At 38.1% G+C, this 25,367-nt stretch overlaps 1 protein-coding gene across 2 annotated transcripts in view; it reads left to right on the top strand.

Annotated features, from left to right (window-relative positions):
- LOC131155052 (auxin transport protein BIG) overlaps positions 1 to 25,367 on the top strand; it is a 46,123-nt gene that overhangs the window by 17,999 nt on the left and 2,757 nt on the right. Inside the window, exons 3-12 of one of the 2 annotated variants that reach the window (XM_058107964.1) lie at positions 2,449 to 2,614; positions 2,730 to 8,827; positions 9,343 to 9,960; positions 10,100 to 10,280; positions 12,339 to 12,573; positions 12,652 to 17,199; positions 17,304 to 17,526; positions 17,895 to 18,299; positions 18,699 to 18,842; positions 24,281 to 25,306. In XM_058107964.1, the coding sequence (XP_057963947.1) occupies positions 2,449 to 2,614; positions 2,730 to 8,827; positions 9,343 to 9,960; positions 10,100 to 10,280; positions 12,339 to 12,573; positions 12,652 to 17,199; positions 17,304 to 17,526; positions 17,895 to 18,299; positions 18,699 to 18,842; positions 24,281 to 25,306 (13,644 nt within the window). The remainder of the gene's footprint in view (positions 1 to 2,448; positions 2,615 to 2,729; positions 8,828 to 9,342; positions 9,961 to 10,099; positions 10,281 to 12,338; positions 12,574 to 12,651; positions 17,200 to 17,303; positions 17,527 to 17,894; positions 18,300 to 18,698; positions 18,843 to 24,280; positions 25,307 to 25,367) is intronic. The other variant, XM_058107971.1, reaches the window with a different exon arrangement.

Below are 25,367 nucleotides of genomic sequence, written 5' to 3'. Positions count from 1 at the left end.
TTAAAGAAGCTTGATCTATTGTGGATGTCCTGCATGAAAGGCAATGCTAGGGTGTGTGGTCTGTGCATGAGCCTATGCTAATAGGGCTAAAAGCGGTATATATCCTCGTTCATATGGGCCATGGTCAACTTGAACTTATTGTTGGGAACTGACAAAGTGGAAAAGCAGTTATTGATATCATGTTCTAAACCAAAAGAAAATGAACTCAAGGCCACTTCAAAGAGTGGGAAATTGTATTGTGTCTGTAGTGATTGGACAGACAAACTCAGTGTGACACAACTAGTTCAAAATCTTTTGGAAGCCAATGCTTGGGAATATTGGGTCCTGCTCTCTTAAATTTCTGGCCCCATATCTAGGTGTGCCAGGGGGGGAATATTTCCACGATAATCGAATGCCCAAATTAATGATCTATGGTGATATTAGTAAACAAGCCATGGCATATTGAAAATTGTCATTATTTTTATGCTGATCATTGAGCTGTGAGGCTTTCCCAGGCGATATTTTCTATTTACATTCCCATCTCTTGGAAAGAACTGATAAACAATCGGACCAGACATGCAGGCAGCTTGAGTGTCTTACCTGTCATTGAAATGGGTGGGAGACAGATTGGCCTATATTCCTGCCAGTGAGATCCCCATTACTAATGGACAAATCTGTTAGGAAACAGAGCTCTTTAATCCTGGAATTAGATCTGCTATTAATGTTGGCTCATTTTTCAATTGGGTTGGGTTTTCCACTTAGTTAAAAGCTATGAAACACGTTCATGGTAGTTACAAAACTTAAATTGGGCCCATAATGCGAAGTGGCTGCATCTTCTGGGCACTCCCTGAATTTTCATTTTGTTGGGAACATTAATGAGAGAGATACAAATGATCTTGCTGTTTTGATAAATATGTTTGATTTTTTCATTATGCGGGGAATGATAAAAGAATATGGAGGTTAGATTCATCAGGGAATTTTTTTTTGCAAGTTCTTTCTTTCCTCATTTTATTCATGCTTCTCTCTCTCTTTTTTTATTTTTTAAAAACTTTATTCTTCTATTTTGAAAGCTAAAGTCCTTTCAAAGATAAAAGGCTTTTACATGGCTTGTGATCCTTCAGAAAATTAATACTCATCTCATGACATGTTTTATAAGTGAAGACCTAATACAGCCTTTTCACCAGATGTTTGTGCTGTTTCCCTTATGAGTGGGGAGACTTGATATGCCAGCATTATTAAGGGTGTTGTCCGTCTCATAATTTAATTTGTAGCCGAGTTCTGTTTCTTGCTTGCTTTGGTGCTCGGTGAACTGTTTGTTTACAATGTTCCTCTACAAGACTTGTAGTATGATTGGATTTTTTGTTGATGCAGAACAGCAATGTGAAATTGTTATCAAGAGAGAGAATTGGAGAAGAAATAGATAGGAGAAGTGCAGAAGAAGAAGGGAGGGGGAAGATGGAAGAATAGGGAAGGAAGGAGATGCAATGGGGGACAGCACATATTCATGTCTCAATTCAAATTCACAAGAACTACCGCTTACATGGCTTTCACACCCTATTTTTAAGAAAAATTAAATTCCAAGAAATTACACATAAATCCATAAAGATGCAAGAAATTGCTAATAAACCCCTAGGAGACATCTATTACAAACAAACCCGAAATGCACATAAGCCTGCTACAAATTATTCTAAGGGTCTATAATAATTATTAATTAACTAAATTTTTTTTGGTTTAGGGCTCAATCCCTTGATCCAAGTCTTCTGAATCAGCCTTTAAGTGTCTACCCATGGTCTGGCTTCTTGTTCTACATCATTTGTTTTGATAGAGTTGTTTAGTCTTTATTTTCTTTTCTTTCTTCCTTAATTTTCCTTTGTGTTGCTGGACGACATCCCGTTGTCCTTGTGATGTTCCTTGCCTTTCTATGTTTAATATTTGTTTATCAAAAAAAAGAAAAAAAAAAAAGAAAACTGTAATTTTCTTAACAATTTAACTATGTTGATTACATGACCATGAAGGTAACATGGCCATGAAACTTAGTGAATATGCAAGAACACACACCTTCATGTCTGATTCAATCATATGTAATTAAAAGGTTTTTTTTGTAGGCCCTTTGGTCAGGGCTTCGTGGGTGAGGAAGGAGTATATGGGGGCATGTTACCATTTATGAATTGCAAAAAAATATGCACCTTGCAGCTATGGATTTTTTTTTTTTTTTTTGTTGACGATGGCCTTATGTACGATCAATTCGTGACAGTGATACATTTTGGTTCTTTGCAATAGTTTTTGGAGTGACTTGGTCAGTGTCAACTTATTTTTTCTGATGAATCAGGTGATGCAAGCTTGGTAAGCCTACCAAGGCAATTAGTGTCTATCATAACAATTGTTGATTAGGAGCAGTGCCTACAATATTTTAATGTATTTATTTATATTGCCTTGGTGTTCATATCGTCAATGATTTTTTCTTTTCAGAATAACATGGCACAGCTATTGGAGGCAACATTGGTTGATGGAATGGATAAAGATTCTGAACCTTTACAGCCATGCTCTGTGGATGCCTTTGTTGACTTATTTGAACAATCCATTGTTATGTGTGGTGGAATTGAGCTGGAGAAAAACGTTAAATGTAATTTGCAAGGTATCTTTGCAATTAATAAATTGATATGTCTTGTGCTAACAATAGACTATACTAATTTTGCCATGTTATAGTTTTATTTACTTTTCTAATGACTTGTTTTTAACATTGTTTGTAGATGGGTTTAGTTGCTCAAGAGAAGAGGAAAAAATGGATCGTTTATTGATGACACTATTTTCTGAATGCATGCAACCAGACAGCCTGACTCCACGGTTTACTGGACCTAATTTTCTCCGGGATTCGAATAGATTGGTTTCTCTATCCCAGCATTGGGCAGTTTTTCATGTGGGATGCATTCGACGTCTTATTTTGCTCTGTAAAGAGCTGGTTGAGTCTCCAGGTAAGTTTGATGAGAAGATGGCAAGTATGAGTTCTCGCAAGAAACTGTCACTGTGTTTGAGGATTTTAAAACTACTTGGAAACCTTACAAAAGATATGCCATATATTGAATATGATGCTGCATTGTTGCAAGCAGTTGCCTTATGTGCTGATGTTCTACCTTGTTTGTTTAGAACTGAGTTTGAGTTTGTAAATAGCCATGTGCCTGTTGAGAGTAGCTCTGAGGGCCTCATACTGTTGGTATTGGAAGAGTTTCTTCATGTTGTTCAAGTTATTTTCTTTAGCAGCAGTGTTTTACAGAATATTCAGGCATGTATAGTAGCTTCTATATTGGACAATTTGGATTATAATATATGGAGATATAACAACTCTGCTCCAAATTTAAGGCCGCCTCTGGTATACTTCCCTCGTAGTGTCACGTTCATTCTGAAACTCATAGAGGATGTTAGAAAACAACCGTATCAGGCTCTCAATTGGAAGGAGGTCGATGGGGATCAAAATGGGATTTATGCTGGTTTCCAGGTTGATTTTTCATCTTGCAATGTTCCCTGCAAGAAGATTTCTTTACTTAAGAAGTACACGGTTGAGGAACTGTTAAGGATGATATTCCCTTCATCTAAGCAGTGGGTGGACGACCTGGTGCATCTTGTTTCATTCCTTCATTCTGAAGGAGTAAAACTCAGGACAAAGTTGGAGAGATCATATTCTAGTAGTGCAAAAGCTAGTTGCGCATCTGAAGCTGAAAATTCTGTTTGCCACGAAGATGAAGCTCTATTTGGGGACCTTTTCTCTGAGGGGGGGCGCTTGGTAGGATCTAATGATGGATATGATCCTACCCCTGCATCTGTCAGTTCCATTTCCAGCTCTTGCAATTTGCCACTTCAAGCTGCTACTGAACTTTTGAGCTTTCTAAAAGCGTGTGTCTTTTCTCCTGATTGGCATCCCTCTGTTTATGAAGATGGTTGCAAAAAGCTTAGTGAAAACCATATAGATATTCTGCTTTCCATACTTAACTGCCGAGCATGTTATTCTGAAGACAAGACTACTGATGGTGGTGCAGGATTGCATGAACAAAAGAAGATTGGGCATACCCATGAACTTTGCTTTGAGCTTTTAAATAATCTTCTCACTTGCCACAACTTGTCAGATCAACTTGAGGAATACCTTGTGGAGCAAATCCTGAATGTTGAAAACGGCTTGTTTGTTTATAATAATCAGACCTTAACCTTGCTAGCTCATGCTCTTATCTGCAAGCATGGTTTGGCTGGCAGCCAGTTAAGAACCAAACTTTACAGGGGATTTGTGGATTATATTGTTGAGAAGGCGAATTCTATCTGTTCAGGATGTCCTACCCTTAAGGAACTCCTTGAGACGCTTCCCTCTTTGTTTCACATTGAGATTCTTCTTATGGCATTTCATTTATCTCCTGAAGGTGAAAAGGCAACTCTAGCAAAGTTTGTATTTTCTTCCATAAAAGCAATTGATTCCCTCCCTTCTGGTTTTAATAGTGCGCAATTGTCATGCTGGGCTTTACTAGTTTCAAGGTTGGTTTTAGTGCTTCGTCATATGATATTCTATCCTTTTGCTCGCCCTTCATCATTGCTTCTAGATTTGAGATCCAAGTTGAGGGAAGCTCCTCTTTCTGGTATCCAACGTTCTAATAATGTCAGTGATCATTTGTTGTCTTGGGCATCAATCGCACTAGAGAGTGTAATGGGTTCATGGATCAAAGAAGAGTCTGTCATAAGCAGCTTACTTAGTCAACTGATTGATGTTGCAGTGTTTCCTGCTTCACTTTGTAGAGATGATCCTGGCATCCAATGGCTACAGTTGAGTTGGGATGAATTATGTGCCTTCTTCTCTCAGATTCTAGGGTTATGGAAAGGAAAGAGAGCAGCATCTGTGGAAGATCTTATTATTGAAAGATATATTTTTGTACTTTTTTGGGATATTCCTACCACAGGCTGTACACTGGACCATCTGCTTCCCCTTTGCAGTGATTCCCAGGTTTTGGACATGTCAAACATGGAGTCTTTCATTTACTTCAGCCATTTCCTTCTAGGCCACTCAGCTGTCGTCGGAAAGGGAATTAATTTCCAAGATGTGGTTGTTGGTCTGCTTCAGGACTTGCATGCTGTTCATGTACCGGGTAATGTTGAGGAACTAGGTTGGGATTTCTTGAGGTGTGGATTGTGGCTATCTCTAGTACTGTCCTTATTAAATGCTGGCATCCAGGGATATTGCATGAAGAGTATAGTCCCTGCAGAAGGTTTGGGATGGACAGACTGCGCGTCCAAAGACGATGACTACCTTATTCTAGCTGAAGGGTTAATAGCTGGTGTATTTGAGGTTGGTCAAACTGCACTGCTACTTAAGATGTTGTCCTCCTTGTTGAGCAGATATTTACAGGCTTATCAAAAAGCTTTTATTTCTACCCTTGATAATAGCCAGCAACATATTGATGGATTCTCACCCCTATTGCTTCTTAAGCATTCTGGGTTTGACAAAGTTATCCAGAATGAGCTGGTTGAGAAGAGTGGATCCAATTTGTGCCAGTTGGAATCTGTTTGTGGCCTCCTACAAAAGTTAGAAGTCATCCTTGACAAAAGAGCTTCAGGAATTTTGTCCAAGGTATTTTGGGAATGTATGTTGCATGGTTTTCCCTCAGAACTTCAAATTCCTAGTGGAACTCTTCTTTCTTGCATTCTTAGCATAAAGGGAATCATTGGTGTTCTAGATAGGCTCCTTAAAATTTTGGATGCAAGGGGAAATATTTGTCTGGATTCTGCTTTACTTCATGAGATTCTTGATTCAGTAATGACTATTAAGTTTGACAAGATCTTTGAAAGCCTTCATGGAAAATGTGGAGATATATATTGCTGCTTGACTTCTGGTTTGGGTGGGCCAGATTATAGCTGTTTATTTCTAATGAAGCACATGGAGCAGTTTTTGAGGGATATTAATGCATTAGAAGCAATTGATAATCGTATTCTTGAATGGATTGTTACCAAGACTATTGATACCATGGATAACCTGAGGAAAGACTCTTCAAGGGTGGGTATGTTCAATTTTTATCTTGGAGCAGAAGACGTTTCAGAGGGGGTCAAAGAGCTGTTTGGGCTGCAACGTGGTGATTTGTTGGTCCTGATTGGTTCACTGGATAGTTGCTTCAGTGAATCAGTTAACATAAAGGTTCTTAACTTCTTTGTTGACCTCCTATCGTGGGAACTTTGTACTGATCTCAAACGGAGGATACAGAAGAAATTCCTGGGAACGGACTTGCTTTGCCTGTCTCAGTGGTTGGAGAAGAGGCTGTTAGGTTGTGTGATGGAATCTTCAGGTGGGTTTGCATCTACAAAAGCATGTTCCATTTCTCTCAGAGAATCAACAATGAATTTTATTTTGTGCCTTGTATCCCCTCCTGAATTGCAGTCAAGAGAACTACACAATCATTTGTTTGAAGCCATGCTGGTTACTCTTGATGCTGCATTTATGCAATTTGATATTCACACAGCAAAGTCCTATTTCCATTTCGTGGTTCAACTTTCAAAGGGGGAAGATTTGATGAAATCACTTTTGAATAGGACTGTGCTGTTGGTTGAGAAGCTGGCTGGTGATGAACGTCTGCTTCAAGGGCTAAAGTTTCTATTTAACTTTCTGGGAACTGTGCTGGCAGATTGTGGCTCTGGTAGGAATATGCTAGAAAAATATTCTGTGAGGTCTCTATCTAACAGTGGCCTTGGTGTGGGATCCCTATCTTCTAGGTCAGTAGGTTCAAGAAAAAATTCTGGGACTCTGGTTCTCCCTTCTAATCCGGAAGGGGGGTCAACATCTATTGAATGTGATGCAACTTCTGCAGATGAAGACGAGGATGATGGAACTTCTGATGGTGAGGTGGCTAGCATGGATAAGGATGAAGATGAGGAAGCTAACAACGAAAAGGCCCTTGCTTCTAAAGTTTGCACATTTACATCCAGTGGCAGTAATTTCATGGAACAACACTGGTATTTTTGTTATACATGTGATCTGACTGTATCAAAAGGCTGTTGCTCTGTGTGCGCAAAAGTTTGCCATCGTGGTCATCGGGTTGTTTATTCTCGTTCGAGTCGTTTTTTTTGTGATTGTGGAGCAGGGGGCGTCAGAGGTAGCAGCTGTCAGTGCTTAAAGCCTCGAAAATTCAGTGGAAGTAACGGTGCACCTGTTCGCAGCACTGGAAATTTTCAGTCCTTTCTACTCTTCACAGATGATGCAGATCAACTGGCTGATAGTGATTCAGATCTAGATGAAGATGTCTATATGGATGTAGATAATTCAGTCAGGTTATCTATTCCAAAAGAGCTTCAAGATCAAGTACCATTGTTCCTTGAAGAACTTGGTGTTGAGGATCAGGTGCTTAAATTTTGCTCCTCAATGTTGCCTTCCATTATAAGCAGAAGAGAAGCTAATTTTACAACAGATAAGAAAATTGTTTTGGGTGAGGACAAATTGGTTTCATATGGTGTTGATCTTTTGCAATTGAAGAAGGCATATAAAAGTGGATCTCTGGACTTGAAAATTAAAGCAGATTATTCAAATGCCAAGGAACTTAAATCCCACCTAGCCAGTGGCTCTCTTTTCAAATCCTTACTTAGTGTCAGTATTCGAGGCCGACTTGCTGTTGGAGAAGGTGACAAAGTTGCCATATTTGATGTTGGTCAGTTGATCGGACAAGCTGCTGTTGCACCTGTGACAGCAGACAAGACTAATGTTAAGCCTCTTTCTAGGAATGTTGTTCGCTTTGAGATTGTACATCTTATTTTTAACCCAATGGTTGAGAATTATCTGGCTGTTGCAGGCTATGAAGACTGCCAGGTCCTCACTGTAAACCATCGTGGTGAGGTTACTGACCGTCTTCCCATCGAACTTGCACTGCAAGGTACCTATATTAGACGCTTAGATTGGGTTCCAGGTTCTCAGGTGCAACTAATGGTGGTAACCAATAGGTTTGTCAAAATATATGATCTATCCCAGGACAACATCAGTCCCATGCACTACTTCACAATACCTGAAGACATGATTGTGGATGCTACCCTTGTAGTGGCATCACAGGGTAGGGTGTTTCTTCTTGTTCTTTCGGAGCTGGGAAGCTTATTCAGGCTAGAATTGACGATGGTAGGCAATGCTGGTTCAAAACAATTGGAAGAAGTTATTCATATTCAGGATAGAGAGAAGCCTATTATGGGCTTATCTGTATTCTTCTCATTAACTTATAAATTGATTTTCCTGTCATATCAAGATGGCACCACGTTGGTAGGGCGACTAAATTCTGATGCAACATCTCTAACCGAACTATCTGCCATGTATGAGGCAGAGCAAGATGCAACACTACGACCAGGTGGACTGCATCATTGGAAGGAGCTGCTGGTTGGTAGTGGCTTATTCAGTTGCTTTTCAAGTGTGAAATCAAATGCTGCACTTACTCTATCCATTGGGTCTCATGAGATATATGCACAGAACATGCGTCATGCAGCAGGTTCCTCTTCACCATTGGTTGGTATAACTGCCTATAAGCCTTTATCGAAAGATAAAATCCACCTTCTTGTTTTACATGATGATGGAAGCCTTCAGATATACTCACATGTCCCAGTGGGAGTTGATGTTGGCGCAAATGCGGCATCAGAAAAAGTTAAAAAATTGGGTTCTGATATTCTTAACAATAAGGCTTATGCAAGCACAAACCCAGAATTCCCACTTGATTTTTTTGAGAAAACTGTATGCATCACTGCAGATGTGAAACTGGGTGGTGATGCCAGTAGAAATGGTGATTCTGAAGGTGTGAAGCAAAGCTTGTCTTCTGAGGATGGATTTCTAGAAAGCCCTACCCCTGCTGGATTTAAGGTATGGTTCTTCTTTAGTGCGTTTGTCTTCATCTTCACTTCGCATCTATTTTTTTTTGGCTTCTTTTGTGTCTCATTCCTTTTGCATTTTGGTCATTATCATCATCATCGTCATTGTCACCGTCATCATTATTGTTATATTATTGTGTTAGGGCTTGAAGCAGAATGAGACATTGCCAGACATTTCCCTCTTTCTTGCATTTTGGTAGTGTATGATTTCCCTACGCTATTTTGGTCTGGCATGTTCTCATTCTGTTTTCTACAAATTCCTGGAACTTACTAAATCTTTATCGTTGACCAATTTAGATGCTGTCAGATTTTCCCAGCGCACAGGCTGCTTGATTTTTAACACCTAACCTGCTCCTGCATTATGAAATGTTTAGTGGTTTAGTTATAATGGCTAGTCGTAGTTGCAAATATGTCAAATTTGTAATTTCTTTTTTCTGATTCAAACTTCAGTGGACTTACATTATTATTATTATTATTATTATTATTATTTGTCTGAATTTTTCTCAGATAACAGTCTCAAATTCAAATCCTGACATTGTCATGGTTGGTTTTCGTGTGCACGTGGGTAATACATCAGCAAATCATATACCTTCTGAGATTGCTATTTTCCAGAGGGTTATTAAATTAGATGAGGGTATGCGGTCTTGGTATGATATTCCATTAACGGTTGCTGAATCACTCCTAGCTGATGAAGAATTTACCATCTCTGTTGGACCAACCTTCAGTGGCTCGTCACTGCCCAGAATAGACTCACTGGAGGTATATGGTCGAGCTAAGGATGAATTTGGTTGGAAAGAGAAAATGGATGCAGTGTTGGATATGGAGGCTCGTGTGCTTGGTTGCAACTCCTGGATTCCAGGATCTAGGAAGAAGTGTCATTCTATGCAGTCTGCTCCTATTGCAGAGCAGGTGGTAGCAGATGGCCTTAAGCTTCTGTCTAGGTTTTATGCATTGTGTAGGTCACAAGGATGCTCAAAGCTCGAGGAAGTGAAAATAGAGCTAAACAAGCTCAAGTGCAAACAGTTCCTGGAAATAATATTTGAAAGTGACAGGGAACCCTTGTTGCAGGCTGCTGCTTGCTGTGTATTACAGGCTGTCTTTCCTAAAAAGGAGATTTATTACCAAGTAATTATCCAATTCTATGCAGTAAACTCTTCTATCTCTCTCTTTCTCTCTCTCTCTGCTTGCACGCACTCACACTGCCAATTGTGCAGATGCACCCTATATGATTTTGCATGTTCTTTAATCACAAACTGTTCCTCAGGTTAAGGATACCATGCGTCTTCTTGGGGTGGTGAAATCTACATCAGTGCTTTCTTCAAAGTTAGGCGTTGGTGGTACTACGAGAGGTAGTATTATTGAAGAATTTACCACTCAGATGCGTGCTGTATCCAAGATTGCTTTGCATCGCCGATCAAATTTGGCAACTTTTCTGGAGATGAATGGTATTGTTGCTACCCAGTGCTACATAATTTTCTAGCGTCTGGGCATGCTCTATTATTTATGTAATTTGCTTTTTCTGGAGTATGAACTAATATTCTATTTTCACTTTTTTTTCCTTTTAATTTACTATTCTGGATAGGGGTATTTGTGTTGGGCCCAAATTTCAACTGACCTAACGTTGTTGGTTTGGTGAAAATCCAATCTCAACTCGAGCCATTAACTATACAGTTTGGTTTGGTTTGGTTATTGGGTGGTTGAGCTGGGTTTTTTTTGAAGAAGAAATATTAACGCAAAGAAATACGTGAGATAAAAATTTGCAAAACATAATAAGATGTATCACCTTGAAAACAATAGTTTGAAAGTGTCATTCAAGCTACATCTTTGTTGGATTTCACATTAAAAAAACAATAGTATCAACTAGCTTATATATTTAGATCGCCTTATTATTATTATTATTATTATTATTATTATTATTATTATTTACATTTATGTCATTTACATTTGGCTTGGGTTAGGTCAGGTGTGTTGGGCACTCAATCCATAACCCAATGCATATATTTGGGTTATTATAAATTAGACCCCCCAACCAGCCCACATGCTGTTGGAAACCATTTCTTCGGATTGGATTGGTTGTTATTTTTGGCGGTTTGGGCATTTGAACTGTGCTAGTTGTGGATTTAATGAACTGTCACATGTATTTGATGTGCCTTTGAGAAACTTTGAAAGCTGGGTAGTTGTGGATATAGATTGATCAGCTTTAATGTTCCTATGTTTGGGAAGATGCTTCATGCTGTAAGAAGGTCAAGACCTGTCTGGAAATTGCACTTACGAATTCACTAAATTTAAAGCAACACAATTTCCTCTTTTCTTTTATTTTTTATTTTTCATTGTCGCAGAATCTGCCTTTTGGCCTTTTTAAACTTGATTTGTACAAAAGATTATTGATAACACTTCAACCTTTAATGTCTGCTTGATTTCATTCTGATTTCAATTTAGTCACACTGGAAGTATCCTAGCCATGCACTAGTAAATATTGAAATTATAAGTATATTATCATACACATTTGTGTCCAAAAATTAAGGATTTACAAATTTTAAACAAAAAATAAGTGGGTGGTGAAAATCTCCTAACTTTATATGTGGACCTTTTCCATTAATAGAAAATCCTTTTAATGAATGAGTGTGATATTTAATTGGTTTATGCTAATTTCTTTAATTTTCTACTCCAAAATTACGAGAAATTAGGTTTCAGGTTTTTGGGGGCCAGAGAAGGCTTATTATTTTGTTTATAATATAGTTACCAACTACTGAAAACGGGCATTCCGTCTGTTATTAATTTTCATACGTAAAGTTATCATATTTAGTTGATTCGTAATTTTTTTACCAGCTGTTCTGACATGAATTTAGTCTATAATTTTGCTATATTTTTGCAAGATCTTTTATTAATTTTTGTTTTCTTTTCTTTGTAAATAAAAATACTGTTTTTATTTTAATTTTTTCTGAACATGGATGGGGGAAAAAGCAATCAAGTGGAAAAAAAATAATTATGTCATCTTTTGCTGAAATTTGTGTTGTTGAACTTGAGCCATGTCTTGAATGATTCGGTGGTTAGAGTTTCACATCATCGTTTGAAGTCAATGTTCTGTTTTGTTCTATTTTAGTTGCTAATTGTGCATCTAGGGCCTAAAGTGGGTCTTTACAGGGGTTGCATCCATCCTTAAGCCATGTACTGATTTATTCCCTTTACAAATAAAAATTTTCCTCCTATCCTGGGAAGTTGGGAATTGTATTTGTATGATATGAAAATGTTTTGCTTGGGCATCCATATTTTTGTAAAGCTGTTATTTTACAAATACCAATTTCCTTTCTTTTGGGAAGTTGAGGATTGTATTTCTAATTATCATATGAAAATGTTTAGCCATCCTGTCAGCATGGTTCCTCAGAAATCAATAATTTACCTGCTTTAGTCACCTTGTCAGCATGGTCCCTCAGAAATCAATAATTTTACCTGTTATTCTTGTGCTAATTGATTTTTGGTGCTGTATGCGTCATGTGAGGCAGGTTCTGAAGTGGTCGACGGACTAATGCAAGTTTTATGGGGAATCTTGGACATCGAGCAGCCTGACACACAAACAATGAACAACATTGTTGTTTCTTCTGTGGAGCTTATTTATTGTTATGCTGAGTGTTTGGCGTTACATGGAAAAGATACAGGGGCACATTCTGTTGCACCTGCTGTTGTACTACTGAAGAAACTTATATTTTCTCCCAATGAGGCTATTCAGACTTCCAGCAGGTAGTTATTTTCCTTTCTGCTGTATTTTCTTGTTTATGTTATGCAGTTTTTTACGTGTTTTTTTTTATCATGTTTCAGCTTGGCCATATCTTCAAGACTGCTACAGGTTCCATTTCCAAAGCAAACCATGTTAGTTACGGATGATGTAGAGAATGCAGTGCCTGCTGCAGGGCCATCTGATCCTGCTGGTGGGAATAACCAGGTCATGATTGAAGAAGACTCTATCACTTCATCTGTTCAATACTGTTGTGATGGTTGCTCCACTGTTCCTATAGTTAGACGGAGATGGCATTGTACTGTTTGCCCTGATTTTGATTTATGTGAGACTTGCTATGAAGTACTAGATGCTGACCGACTTCCCCCACCACATTCTAGAGATCATCCTATGTCAGCAATTCCAATTGAAGTGGAATCAATTGGTGGAGATGGCAATGAAATTCACTTCTCAACTGATGGCTCAAGTGAGGCAAGCTTGCTACATGGGACAGGAGATACAAGTGGTCAGACTTCTACTCCATCAATTCATGTGTTGGAGCCTAATGAATCTGGAGAGTTTTCTGCTGCTGTGAGTGACCCTGTTTCAATATCTGCATCAAAACGGGCAGTAAATTCTCTGCTTCTTGCTGAGCTCCTCGAACATATGAGAGGATGGATGGAGACAACCTCTGGGGTTCGAGCTATCCCTGTTATGCAGCTCTTTTACAAATTATCATCTGCTGTGGGTGGACCTTTTATAGACAACTCAAAGCCAGAAAGCATAGATTTAGAAAAATTAATTAAATGGTTTTTGGATGAGATTAATCTCAACAGATCTTTTATAGCCAGAACCCGTTCTTCTTTTGGAGAAGTTACAATCCTCGTCTTCATGTTCTTCACATTGATGCTGCGGAACTGGCACCAGCCTGGTAGTGATAGTTCAATGTCCAAATCAAGTGGGACTGCAGATATACATGATAAAAGCGTTCTCCAGATCTCATCCTCTGCTTCAGGTGCTTCTCAATCTTCCTTTGATGATCAGGGAAAAAATGACTTTGCATCCCAGCTGCTTCGAGCATGCAGTTCTCTTAGAATGCAGCCTTTTGTTAATTATTTGATGGATATTCTGCAGCAACTAGTTCATGTTTTTAAGTCCCCTACTGTTAATTATGAAACTACTCATGGTTCGAGCTCTGGGTCGGGATGCGGATCACTACTAACAGTACGAAGAGAGCTACCGGCGGGTAATTTCTCTCCGTTTTTTTCAGATTCATATACAAGGGCCCATCGTGCAGATATTTTCATTGACTACCATAGGCTGTTGTTAGAGAATGCTTTCCGGTTGCTTTACAGTTTGGTTAGGCCGGAAAAGCATGATAAGACTGGGGATAAAGAAAAGATATACAAGGTTCCATCTGGGAAGGATTTGAAGCTAGATGGATATCAGGATGTTCTCTGCAGTTATATCAATAATCCTCACACAACATTTGTAAGAAGGTATGCAAGGAGGCTTTTCCTGCATCTCTGTGGAAGCAAAACACACTACTACAGTGTTCGAGACTCTTGGCAATTCTCGAGTGAGGTTAGTAAACTTTACAAGCATGTAAGCAAGTCTGGAGGAATTCAGAATCCCACACCTTATGAAAGGGGTGTTAAGATTGTAAAGTGTTTGTCGACTATGGCTGAAGTAGCAGCTGCACGGCCTCGGAACTGGCAGAAATATTGTTTGAGGCATGGAGATGTTTTGCCCTTCCTGCTGAATGGAGTGTTCTATTTTGGGGAAGAGTCTGCTATTCAGACACTTAGACTTTTAAACTTGGCCTTCTATGCAGGTAAGGACATGAACCATTCTTTTTTGCAGAAAGCTGAAGCAGGAGACTCTGGAACAAGTTCAAACAAATCTGGTGCAGAGTCTTTGGATTCAAAGAAGAAGAAGAAAGGTGAAGATGGAACTGACACAGGTTTGGATAAATCATCCTTGGATATGGAGTCAGTGGTGGATATCTTTGCCGACAAGGGAGGTGATGTCTTGAGGCAATTCATTGACAGCTTTTTGCTGGAATGGAATTCAACCTCTGTCCGTGTGGAAGCCAAATGTGTTCTTTGTGGTGCCTGGCATCATGGAAAGCCATCTTTCAAGGAAACCATGTTAGTCGCTGTCTTGCAGAAGGTAAAATGTCTGCCATTGTATGGTCAGAACATAGTTGAGTACACTGAACTAGTGTCCTGGTTGCTAGGAAAGATTTCTGATATCAGTTCAAAGCAACAAAGTTCCGAAATTTTGGACCGTTGCTTGACCCCTGATGTGGTTAGGAGCATCTTTGAGGCACTACATGTGCAAAATGAGCTCTTAGCTAACCATCCCAATTCCCGCATTTACAATACTCTAAGTGGTCTGGTGGAGTTTGATGGGTATTATCTTGAGAGTGAACCTTGTGTTGCCTGTAGCTCACCTGAGGTGCCCTACAGCAGAATGAAACTAGAAAGTCTAAAGTCTGAGACAAGGTTTACTGATAACCGCATCATAGTAAAATGCAGTGGGAGCTATACTATCCAGAGTGTGACCATGAATGTTCATGATGTTCGCAAGTCCAAATCAGTGAAAGTTCTGAACCTGTATTACAACAATAGGCCTGTGGCTGACTTGTCAGAATTGAAAAATAATTGGTCCTTGTGGAAGCGTGCTAAGAGTTGTCACCTTGCTTTCATTCAGACAGAGTTAAAAGTAGATTTCCCTATTCCAATCACTGCCTGCAACTTCATGATTGAGCTGGATTCTTTCTATGAGAATCTTCAAGCTTTATCTCTCGAACCGTTGCAGTGCCCACGCTGCAGTCGACCAGTCACTGAGAAGCATGGGATTTGTAGCAATTGCCATGAGAATGCATATCAATGCAGACAATGCCGCAACATTAATTATGAGAATTTGGATTCTTTCCTTTGCAATGAGTGTGGATATAGCAAATATGGTCGGTTTGAATTTAATTTCATGGCTAAACCAAGTTTTACATTTGATAACATGGAGAATGACGAAGATATGAAAAGGGGATTGACAGCTATAGAATCTGAATCAGAAAATGCTCATAGGAGATATCAGCAACTTTTGGGCTTCAAAAAACCATTGCTTAAGATCGTATCAAGCATTGGTGAGAATGAAATGGACTCGCAGCAGAAGGATTCTGTCCAGCAAATGATGGTTTCATTGCCTGGACCTTCATGTAAGATTAACCGTAAAATTGCTCTTCTTGGTGTCCTTTATGGTGAGAAGTGCAAAGCAGCTTTTGATTCTGTCAGCAAAAGTGTTCAGACTCTGCAAGGGCTTCGTCGAGTTCTGATGAATTACCTGCATCTGAAACACTCTGATAAAACTGTGGCCTCATCAAGATGTGTAGTTTCTAGGTCTCCCAATAGCTGCTATGGATGTGCAACTATGTTTGTAACTCAATGCCTTGAGATATTGCAGGTGCTATCAAAACATTCAAATTCTAAGAAGCAGCTTGTTGCTGCTGGAATCTTGTCTGAGTTGTTTGAAAATAATATTCATCAAGGTCCAAAAACAGCCCGCATTCAAGCTAGGGCTGCTCTCTGTGCTTTCTCTGAGGGTGATGTGAATGCAGTTACTGAATTGAACAGTTTAATACAGAAGAAAGTATCATATTGCCTTGAACACCATCGCTCAATGGACATTGCTCTGGCCACTCGTGAGGAGTTGTTACTGCTTTCAGAAGTGTGTTCATTGGCAGATGAATTTTGGGAGTCAAGATTGCGTGTTGTTTTCCAGTTGTTATTTTCTTCCATCAAATTGGGTGCCAAACATCCTGCCATTTCTGAGCATGTTATCCTTCCTTGCCTGAGGATCATATCTCAGGCATGTACTCCTCCAAAACCTGATGCTGCAGACAAAGAGCAAGGATTGGGAAAATCTGCTTCTGTTTCACAGATGAAGGATGAAAACTCAACTGGATCTTTGAGTGGTCTTGTCAGTAATAGTAAGTTGATGGCAGATTCACCGGGGAAAAATTGGGATAGTTCTCATAAGACTCAAGATATGCAGTTGCTGAGTTATTCAGAATGGGAGAAAGGAGCAACTTATCTTGATTTTGTGCGGAGACAGTACAAGGTCTCTCAGGCAGTCAAAGTTGCCAGCCAGAGATCACGACCTCAAAGATACGATTACCTAGATCTCAAATATGCATTGAGGTGGAAGCGCCGTGCTTGCAAGACAGCCAAGAGCGAGCTATCAACATTTGAGCTTGGTTCATGGGTTACGGAACTTGTACTGAGTGCTTGTTCTCCATCTATAAGATCTGAGATGTGCATGCTGATTAGTTTGCTTTGTGGCCAAAGTTCATCAAGGCGATTTAGGTTGTTGAACTTACTCATGGATTTGTTACCAGCTACTCTTTCTGCTGGTGAAAGTGCTGCAGAATACTTTGATTTGCTTTTCAAGATGATAGATTCGGAAGATGCTCGTCTGTTCTTGACTGTGCGGGGATGTCTAAATACAATATGCAAGTTAATTACTCAGGAAGTGGGTAATGTTGAATCTCTAGAGAGGAGCCTGCACATTGACATATCACAAGGATTTATTCTTCACAAGCTCATAGAGCTCCTTGGCAAGTTTTTGGAGGTTCCTAATATTAGGGCCAGGTATAACTGTTGCTCTTCTTATTCTTCTAATCTTCTTTTTGCTTGTGCATTTAGAAGGGACTTTTTAACCTTTCCATTCCTCATCAATTTGGTTCTGATGTCAGGTTTATGCGAGACGACCTGCTGTCTGAAGTTCTTGAGGCATTTATAGTCATACGAGGTTTGATAGTGCAGAAGACAAAGTTGATAAGTGATTGTAATCGTCTTTTAAAAGAGCTTTTAGATAGTCTTCTGCTGGAGAGCAGTGAAAACAAACGGCAGTTCATACGGGCCTGTATTTGCGGTCTGCAATTCCACGGAGAGGAGAGAAAGGGACGAACTTCCTTGGTATGGCAAGGTTACTTGTTTGTGCCTGTTGTGTAATTGTAATCAACAGTATGTTGCACATTTTATCAAGCTCTTGAAGTATGGTTTTTTTTTTTCACTGTTAAACATGTTTAATTTTTGCTGCGTGATTTATGATTCTTATTGTTTCAATCAACTGAGTTCTCTTCTGTTGTTGTCATTGTCTTTTTTCTTCCCCCCCTTTTTTTTAATAATAAATAAAGGGCCACCCTGCTGAAAGGCTGTACAGATTACTTTGTAGTTTTCAAACTCTCTTCTTCCCCCCCCCCCCCCCCTTTTTTTATTTATTGTTAGCTGGTATAATTTGACCCAACTTCAAATCCACAATGAAATTTCAAATTCATTTGCAGTTCATCTTGGAGCAGCTCTGCAATTTGATATGCCCATCAAAACCAGAGTCTGTTTACCTCTTGGTTTTGAACAAAGCGCACACGCAAGAAGAGTTTATCAGGGGATCAATGACTAAGAATCCTTACTCCAGTGCTGAGATTGGTCCGTTGATGCGTGATGTTAAAAACAAGATTTGCCATCAATTAGATCTTTTAGGTCTTCTTGAAGATGACTATGGCATGGAGCTGCTAGTAGCTGGGAATATCATCTCTCTTGATTTGAGCATTGCCCAAGTTTATGAGCAAGTTTGGAAGAAGTCAAATATTCAATCTTCAAACACTATGGTTAATGCATCCTTGCTACCCTCCAATGCAGTTTCATCAGCCAGAGAGAGTCCACCGATGACAGTGACATATCGGCTTCAGGTTGGGCATCGCTTAGTTCATTTACAATTTGAGCATTTGCCTTCTGTTTACTATGTGTTGAAATAGTATTCATGTGAATAATTTTGTCTTAGGAATTATACTCTTGAATTTTGTTTTTTGAGGCTTTTAGCCGATACTGCTTAATTGTGCTGCTTTATGGATATAATGCTCATCGATACTGAAACTTGTGTAGATAATTTGATGGTTTTTATTTATTTTTTATTAAAACTTGGTATTATGTACTACCCAATAAATGTTTCTTAGTAAATTTTTTTCCTAGGTTTAGAAGATAAATGCGCCACTATTGTCTAATTGTGTTTTGCCTGTGCCTTTATTTTATCACCTTTTCTAAGCAAGGTTATCTTCTGATAAAAATATATTTTTCTTCTGGTATGGCAGGGATTAGATGGTGAAGCTACTGAGCCCATGATTAAGGACTTGGAGGAGGATAGAGAAGAATCTCAAGATCCTGAGGTTGAATTTGCAATAGCAGGAGCAGTCCGAGAGTATGGTGGACTGGAAATTATTTTGGACATGATACAGGTTTGTGTTACTTCATAATTCATATTAATTTCTCAAGATGTCTTGAAAATTGATAACATTTTTTGTTTCTCCAAAACTATAAAATATTATAACATGTGTATTTCTCATCTTTTTTTTTTCAGTGTCTTTTTGTGTTTTTGAAATGGTTGAATGCTTCATGTTAAGGGTGAGTTTCATTAGTCATAATGCTGAACTAGTGTGGATTTGGAAAGCTATGGAAAATTGAATAATATGTTGGAATAAACTGCATGAAAATGTATAGGAACATAAACTAGATCATATTTTGGATGTTATCGATGAATTGACTACCTTCCCAATTCTTCCTTCTCCTCATAATACAACAGCGAGGTGAACCAAAGGGAAAGGTCCTTTATCCTCCAAAGTCATTTGAGCAACATATATCCAAACTAGAACAAGGATGATAAATTTAAGTATGAAAAATAGTTACCATTTATACTTCGAATTATGATTATGTAGCAGAATTGATTTTAGGAGGATGAGCCTTGAGCCCTTGGTTCAATAGTATTTTGGAATAAACTGCATGAAAATGTTTAGGAACATAAACTAGATCTCATTTTGGACGCAAAGTTAAAACATTTGTACTTTTTGCTGATGAATTAAATGACTTCCCAATTCTTCCTTGTCCTCATGATATGGCAGCAATGTGAACCAAAGGCTCTTGTGCTCCAAAGTTGTGTGAGGGTCAAAATGCAATATTTTAAGAGGATGAGCCTTGATGCTATAGCAAGGTTGCTCATCTGTAATTGGGAGCATCATGGTAGCCACATAAAAAGCTTCTCCATGCAATGGGGTTAAGGCTGCATACATCTAGCCCTTCTCAAACCTTGCTCTAGTGGGAGCCTTGTGCACCAGGCTGCTTTCTTTCTTTCTTTCCTTTTCCTTTCCCTTTTAACGCATTTGATTACTTTGGTTGAGACAACAATTTTATTTCAGAATTTGGAAAAATACAATAAATTTCTCGTTGCTTATGGTGCTTACAAGTTAGGTGTTAAAATTTTTTTCAAACTTTTTTATGAATTGTTGTTTTAAGTGTGAGTTTAATGTTAAAAAAGAGAAATGTAAGAAGACAGCGTATGTACAAATTCAGATGTTGCCTTTAGCATGTGTTTTGTTAGAAGGTGAGCTTGGTTGTATTATTGGCTTTTGATCGTTGACTTCTCATTTATTTAGCTAGTGGTGGATCTAGGAATTTTGGCATTTTTTTTTTTCTTTTTTGGCCCCGGGGGGGGGGGGGGGGGGGTCGCGTGGGGGTAGTATATAAATAAATAATTTGTTAATAATATTTTTTAAAAAAATTTCATTTTTAATTAATAGACTAACCCAATGTTTGGCAGTTTGGACTGTAGGCCTTGGATTTGAATTTGTGTGAATTTAAATAAAATGCAAGATGAAATTGCATTGAGTTTCATTCAAATCCACACAAAAACAATTGCAATGCCCATAATCTATGTTCCCAAACATTAATTAATGGTACTTAATATGAAAAGAAAACTACAAATAAGAATTGAAGTATTTTTAATGGTAGTTTGGTGCAATGACAATTATATGTCATTTAATTACCCAATTATCCTTTTGGGAGTATGGATTTTAAGTTTTTTATTTGTATCTAGATTTGTATGAATTTCGACAAAATGTAATATAAATTATCTTCAATTATTTCCAAATCCATGCACAAATCTAACTACAAGCCCTGAAATCCATATTCCCAAACACTACCTCAAGGTTCTAAGGCTAAGGATATGATTCACAATTTCACATGATTATATGGGAAAAAAAAATCAATAGTCAATCTACCACTAATTTTCATAATATAATAATATTGTACTACACAAATTCAATATTTGTAAATTAATTTACATATACAACAACAACAAAACCAAGCCATAAGTCCCACTAGGTGGGGTTGGCTATACAAATCCTTTTCCACCAATTTATGTAATCATGGACCATTTCTTTTGACAGATTCGACGATATTAAATCCTTACTATCTCCTCTCAAGTTATTTTAGGTCTACTCCTACCCCTTTTATTGCCCCCTATAGTAACTAACTCACTCTTCCTCAGTGGCGCACTATGTGGCTTATGTTGCAAGTGTCCACACCATCAGAGTTGTCCCTCCCTTATCTTATCTTCTATAGGAGCTACACCCAACTTATCCCAAATATATTTGTTCCTTAATTCATCTTTCAATGTTATACCACTCATCCATCTAAGCATTCTCTTCTCGACAACTTTTACTTTTTGGATATTCTCTTTCTTCATTGCTCAACATTCTGATCCATATAGCATAACTGGTCTTATAGCTATCCTTTAAAACTTCCCTTCTAATTTTAAGGATATTCTACGATCACAGATTACACTTGAAGCACTTTCTCCATTTTATCCAACCTGGTTTAACTCTATGCATTACATCATCTTCAATTTCTCCTTCAACTTGCATAATAGATCCAAGATATCGAAATCTATAAGTGTTATTTATTTTTTCATCATCCAGTTTAACTTTGTCGTCAATATTCCTCCTACCATTATTAAAATTACATTTCATATATTTTTTCTTATTTCAACTTATCCTAAAGCCTCTAGATTCCAAAACTTTTCTCCATAATTTTAACTCAGCCTTTACTCCGTCCCTAGTTTTATCAATTAATACAATATCTTCTGCAAACAACATACACCATGGAATCTCCTTTTGAATACTCTTAGTTAGTTGGTCCATTACTAAAGCAAAAAACCAAATTGATTTTCTGAGACCTTCGTTTCTAACCTTAATTTTTGTTCAACTGCCCTTTCCCATAGTTTTATCGTATGACTCATAAGTTTAATTCCACGATAGTTATTACAATTTTGAATATCTCCTTTATTTTTGTATATAGGTATTAAAGTGTTTTTCGTCCATTCATCTGACATTTTCTTAGTTTTTATAATTGTATTAAATAAATTTGTTAACCATATAATTCTATTATCACCTAAGCATTTTCAAACTTCAATTGGGATGTTATCTGACCCTATAGCTTTCCCTTTATTCATTTTTTTAGTGCAAACTTAATTTCGTTAACTCTAATTTTGTGAATAAATCTCATATTCTTAGTATTTTTCTCATTTGACAATTCTAAGTTTAAGCCTTCTATCTAGTTTTCATTAAACAACTTACTAAAGTAACTTCGCCATCCATCTTCCTTTAATATTTTCGTCCTTAATCAAGACAATATCATCCTCACTTTTTATACATTTTACATTTTCTAAGTCCTTACTCTTCATTTCTCTAGCTTTTGGCATGTTTAAATATATCTCTTTCCCCTTCTTTTGTATCTAATCTGTCATAAAAACTATTAAATGATCTGTATTTAGCTTCACTAACGGTCTTTTTTGCATCTTTTCTCGCCTCCTTATACTTTTCAAAGTTATCTCTATTTCTATATTTTTGTCATGTTTTATGCCCCCCCCCCCCCCTTTTTTTTTTTTTGTCTTTACGGTTTTTTGTACATATTTATCCCACCACCAACTTTCTTTGCTATTCGAGAAACTTCTCCTTGATTCACCTAAAATTTCTTTTGCTATCGTTTTAATAAAGCTAGCTAATCTACTCCAAAGAGTATTTGTATCTATCCCATCCTCTATAGTCCAATCCACATTTTGATATTTTGATATTTAAATTTTATTATATTTTCTTCTTTTAGGTTCCATCACCTAGTTCTCTTACACTGGTTTATTTTATCATTTTTTCTTCCATTTTTTAATACATATATTTAACACTAAGATTCTATGTTGTGTGGTTAGGCTTTGACCTGAAATAACTTTACAATCCTTACATGATAAACGATCTTCCTGCCTAGTTTAAAAAAAATCTATTTGACTTCTATTTTGTCCACTTTTAAATGTTATTAAGTGTTCTTCTCTCTTCTTAAAGCAAGTATTCATTGTACTTAATTCATATGATATAGCGAAGTCTAAGATCATCTACCCAGGCTCATTAAGCAAGCATTCATTATACTTAGATCATATGACATGGCGAAGTCTAAGATCATCTCTCCAGACTCACTTTTGTCTCCATATCCATATCCTTTATGTATCCTCTCATAATTTTTATTATTCTTTCCAACGTGTCCATTCAGATCTTCTTCTATAAATATTTTCACAGTCTCTGGTATGCATTGTATAATATTATCCATATCTTCCCAAAATTGTCTCTTAAGATTTTCTGCTAAGTTGACTTGAGAAGCATAAGCACTAATGATATTTATTTTCTTTTGTCAATACCATCTTGATTTTTATAATTCTACCCCCTACTCTATTTACATCAACAACGTTATCTTTTAAGTTTTTGTCTATAATTATTCCTACTTCATTCTTATGTTTTTCTTTTCTAGTGTATCAAAGTTTAAATCTTGATTTATTAATTTCTCTAGCTTTCTTCCCCACCCACTTAGTTTATTGAAAGCAAATTATATTAGTTCTTCTTCTGATCATTGTGTCCACAATTTCCATGCTTTTACTCGTAAGTGTCCCTATATTGCAAGTTGCTAATCTAATCCCAGTTTTCTGAACTAGCGTCTTTACCAGCCCACATTTAGAATGATGCGAGAACCCTTACATATTTGACACCGTACTCGGGTGCCGACACGGCGCGTCGCTTCGGGGCTATGACTTTGCCCACTTTTTGCTACACCCATGTGGTACAAGTGCAACACATTGCTTGTAGGGGACAGTCTAACAAATATTCGGTAAGGATTCATATCATAGTGATATGACAAATTTTTGCATTGGTTGTCAGCCACCTAACGCAATCCTTCTCCTTTACCTGGGCTTGGGATCGGCTGTGTGAAAAAATTAGGACATTAAGTGCACCACAGGCGGAGTTAAATTAATTTACAAATAAACATAAAAATTATTATATTAATATAAAAATATGTATTAACATTGTACAATCTAAAAAAGTATAAGTAAAGAAACTAATAACCATGTCCATAAACTATAAGCCTCACCAAATTACTAATAACTAGGATGTTGTAGGCATAAAGCAATTACCTATACCATAAAAAATAAACCCATTCCATATGGGCATGCATTGCATACAATGTATGCAACACATTTTGGGGGAAGGGATGGGGGCCCTAGTGGGAGGGGGTTTTTGGGGTGGTGGGGAGGGGGGGGGGGTGCGGAGTATTGGCAACAACTTTACAAAAATATAGGGCAAATAGAAAAGTGTTGGAAGCGTTTTTTTTGGGGTGGGGGGCTGCCTGCTCCAGCCTCCCCTGCATTCCCCATTGAATTTAGCTAGTGTTCTTTTAAATTATTGTCATCATGATTTGTTTTCTCTGTGCCTGTTTTTCTGGTTTACTTGGGCCCCTTCTGTTATGCACGAGAAGCATATTCCTCTTTTTTATTTATATATGTCTGAATTTTAGCTTAAATGCACAGCGCTTACGGGATGATTTGAAGTCCAACCAAGAGCAGTTGGTTGCAGTGCTAAACCTCCTTATGCACTGCTGCAAGATCAGAGAGAATAGGCGGGCCTTGCTAAGGCTGGGAGCTTTAAGTTTACTTCTTGAAACGGCAAGGCGTGCCTTTTCTGTGGATGCCATGGAGCCAGCAGAAGGCATTCTCCTGATTGTGGAGAGTCTGACATTGGAAGCAAATGAAAGTGACTATATTAGCACCACACAGAGTGTTCTTACAGTCACCAGTGAAGAGACTGGAGCTGGTGAACAGGCCAAGAAAATAGTTCTTATGTTTCTGGAAAGATTGTGCCATCCTTCTGACCTCAAGAAGTCGAACAAGCAACAGAGGAACACTGAGATGGTTGCAAGAATCTTGCCCTATTTGACCTATGGTGAATCTGCAGCAATGGAAGCACTTGTACAGCATTTTGACCCGTACTTGCAAAACTGGGGTGAATTTGATCAGTTTCTAAAGCTGCATTTAGAAAATCCTGAAGATGAGATGATTGCACAGCAGGCTGCTAAACAGCAGCTTGCATTGGAGAATTTTGTGAGAGTTTCAGAGTCACTCAAGACCAGTTCTTGTGGGGGAAGATTGAAGGACATTATTTTAGAGAAGGGTATTACTAGTGTTGCAGTTAGACATCTAAGGGAGAGTTTTGCAGTAGCAGAGCAGGCTGGCTTTAGATCTAGAGCTGAATGGGCGTTGGGTTTAAAACTACCATCCGTCCCACTCATCTTGTCTATGCTGAGGGGATTGTCGATGGGCCACTTGGCCACTCAAAGCTGTATAGATGAGGGAGGGATTTTACCACTGCTTCATGCTTTGGAGGGAGTCCCCGGAGAAAATGAGATTGGGGCAAGGGCTGAAAATTTGTTGGACACGCTATCTGATAAAGAAGGAAAAGGGGATGGGTTCCTGGTGGAGAAGGTCCAGAGGTTGCGGCATGCCACGAGGGATGAGATGAGGCGTCGAGCTTTGAGGAAGAGGGAGAAGTTGCTTCAGGTACAAGTATCTGTTATAAGATTTTCATTTGATTGGCAGTCTTCTGTTTATTGATGTGGTA

Source organism: Malania oleifera, chromosome 1 (assembly GCF_029873635.1).
Source record: "Malania oleifera isolate guangnan ecotype guangnan chromosome 1, ASM2987363v1, whole genome shotgun sequence".
NCBI classification, from domain to species: Eukaryota; Viridiplantae; Streptophyta; class Magnoliopsida; order Santalales; family Ximeniaceae; genus Malania; species Malania oleifera.
The sequence above is the reverse complement of the archived record's forward strand: the minus strand, read 5'-3'. Positions and strand labels throughout refer to the sequence as shown.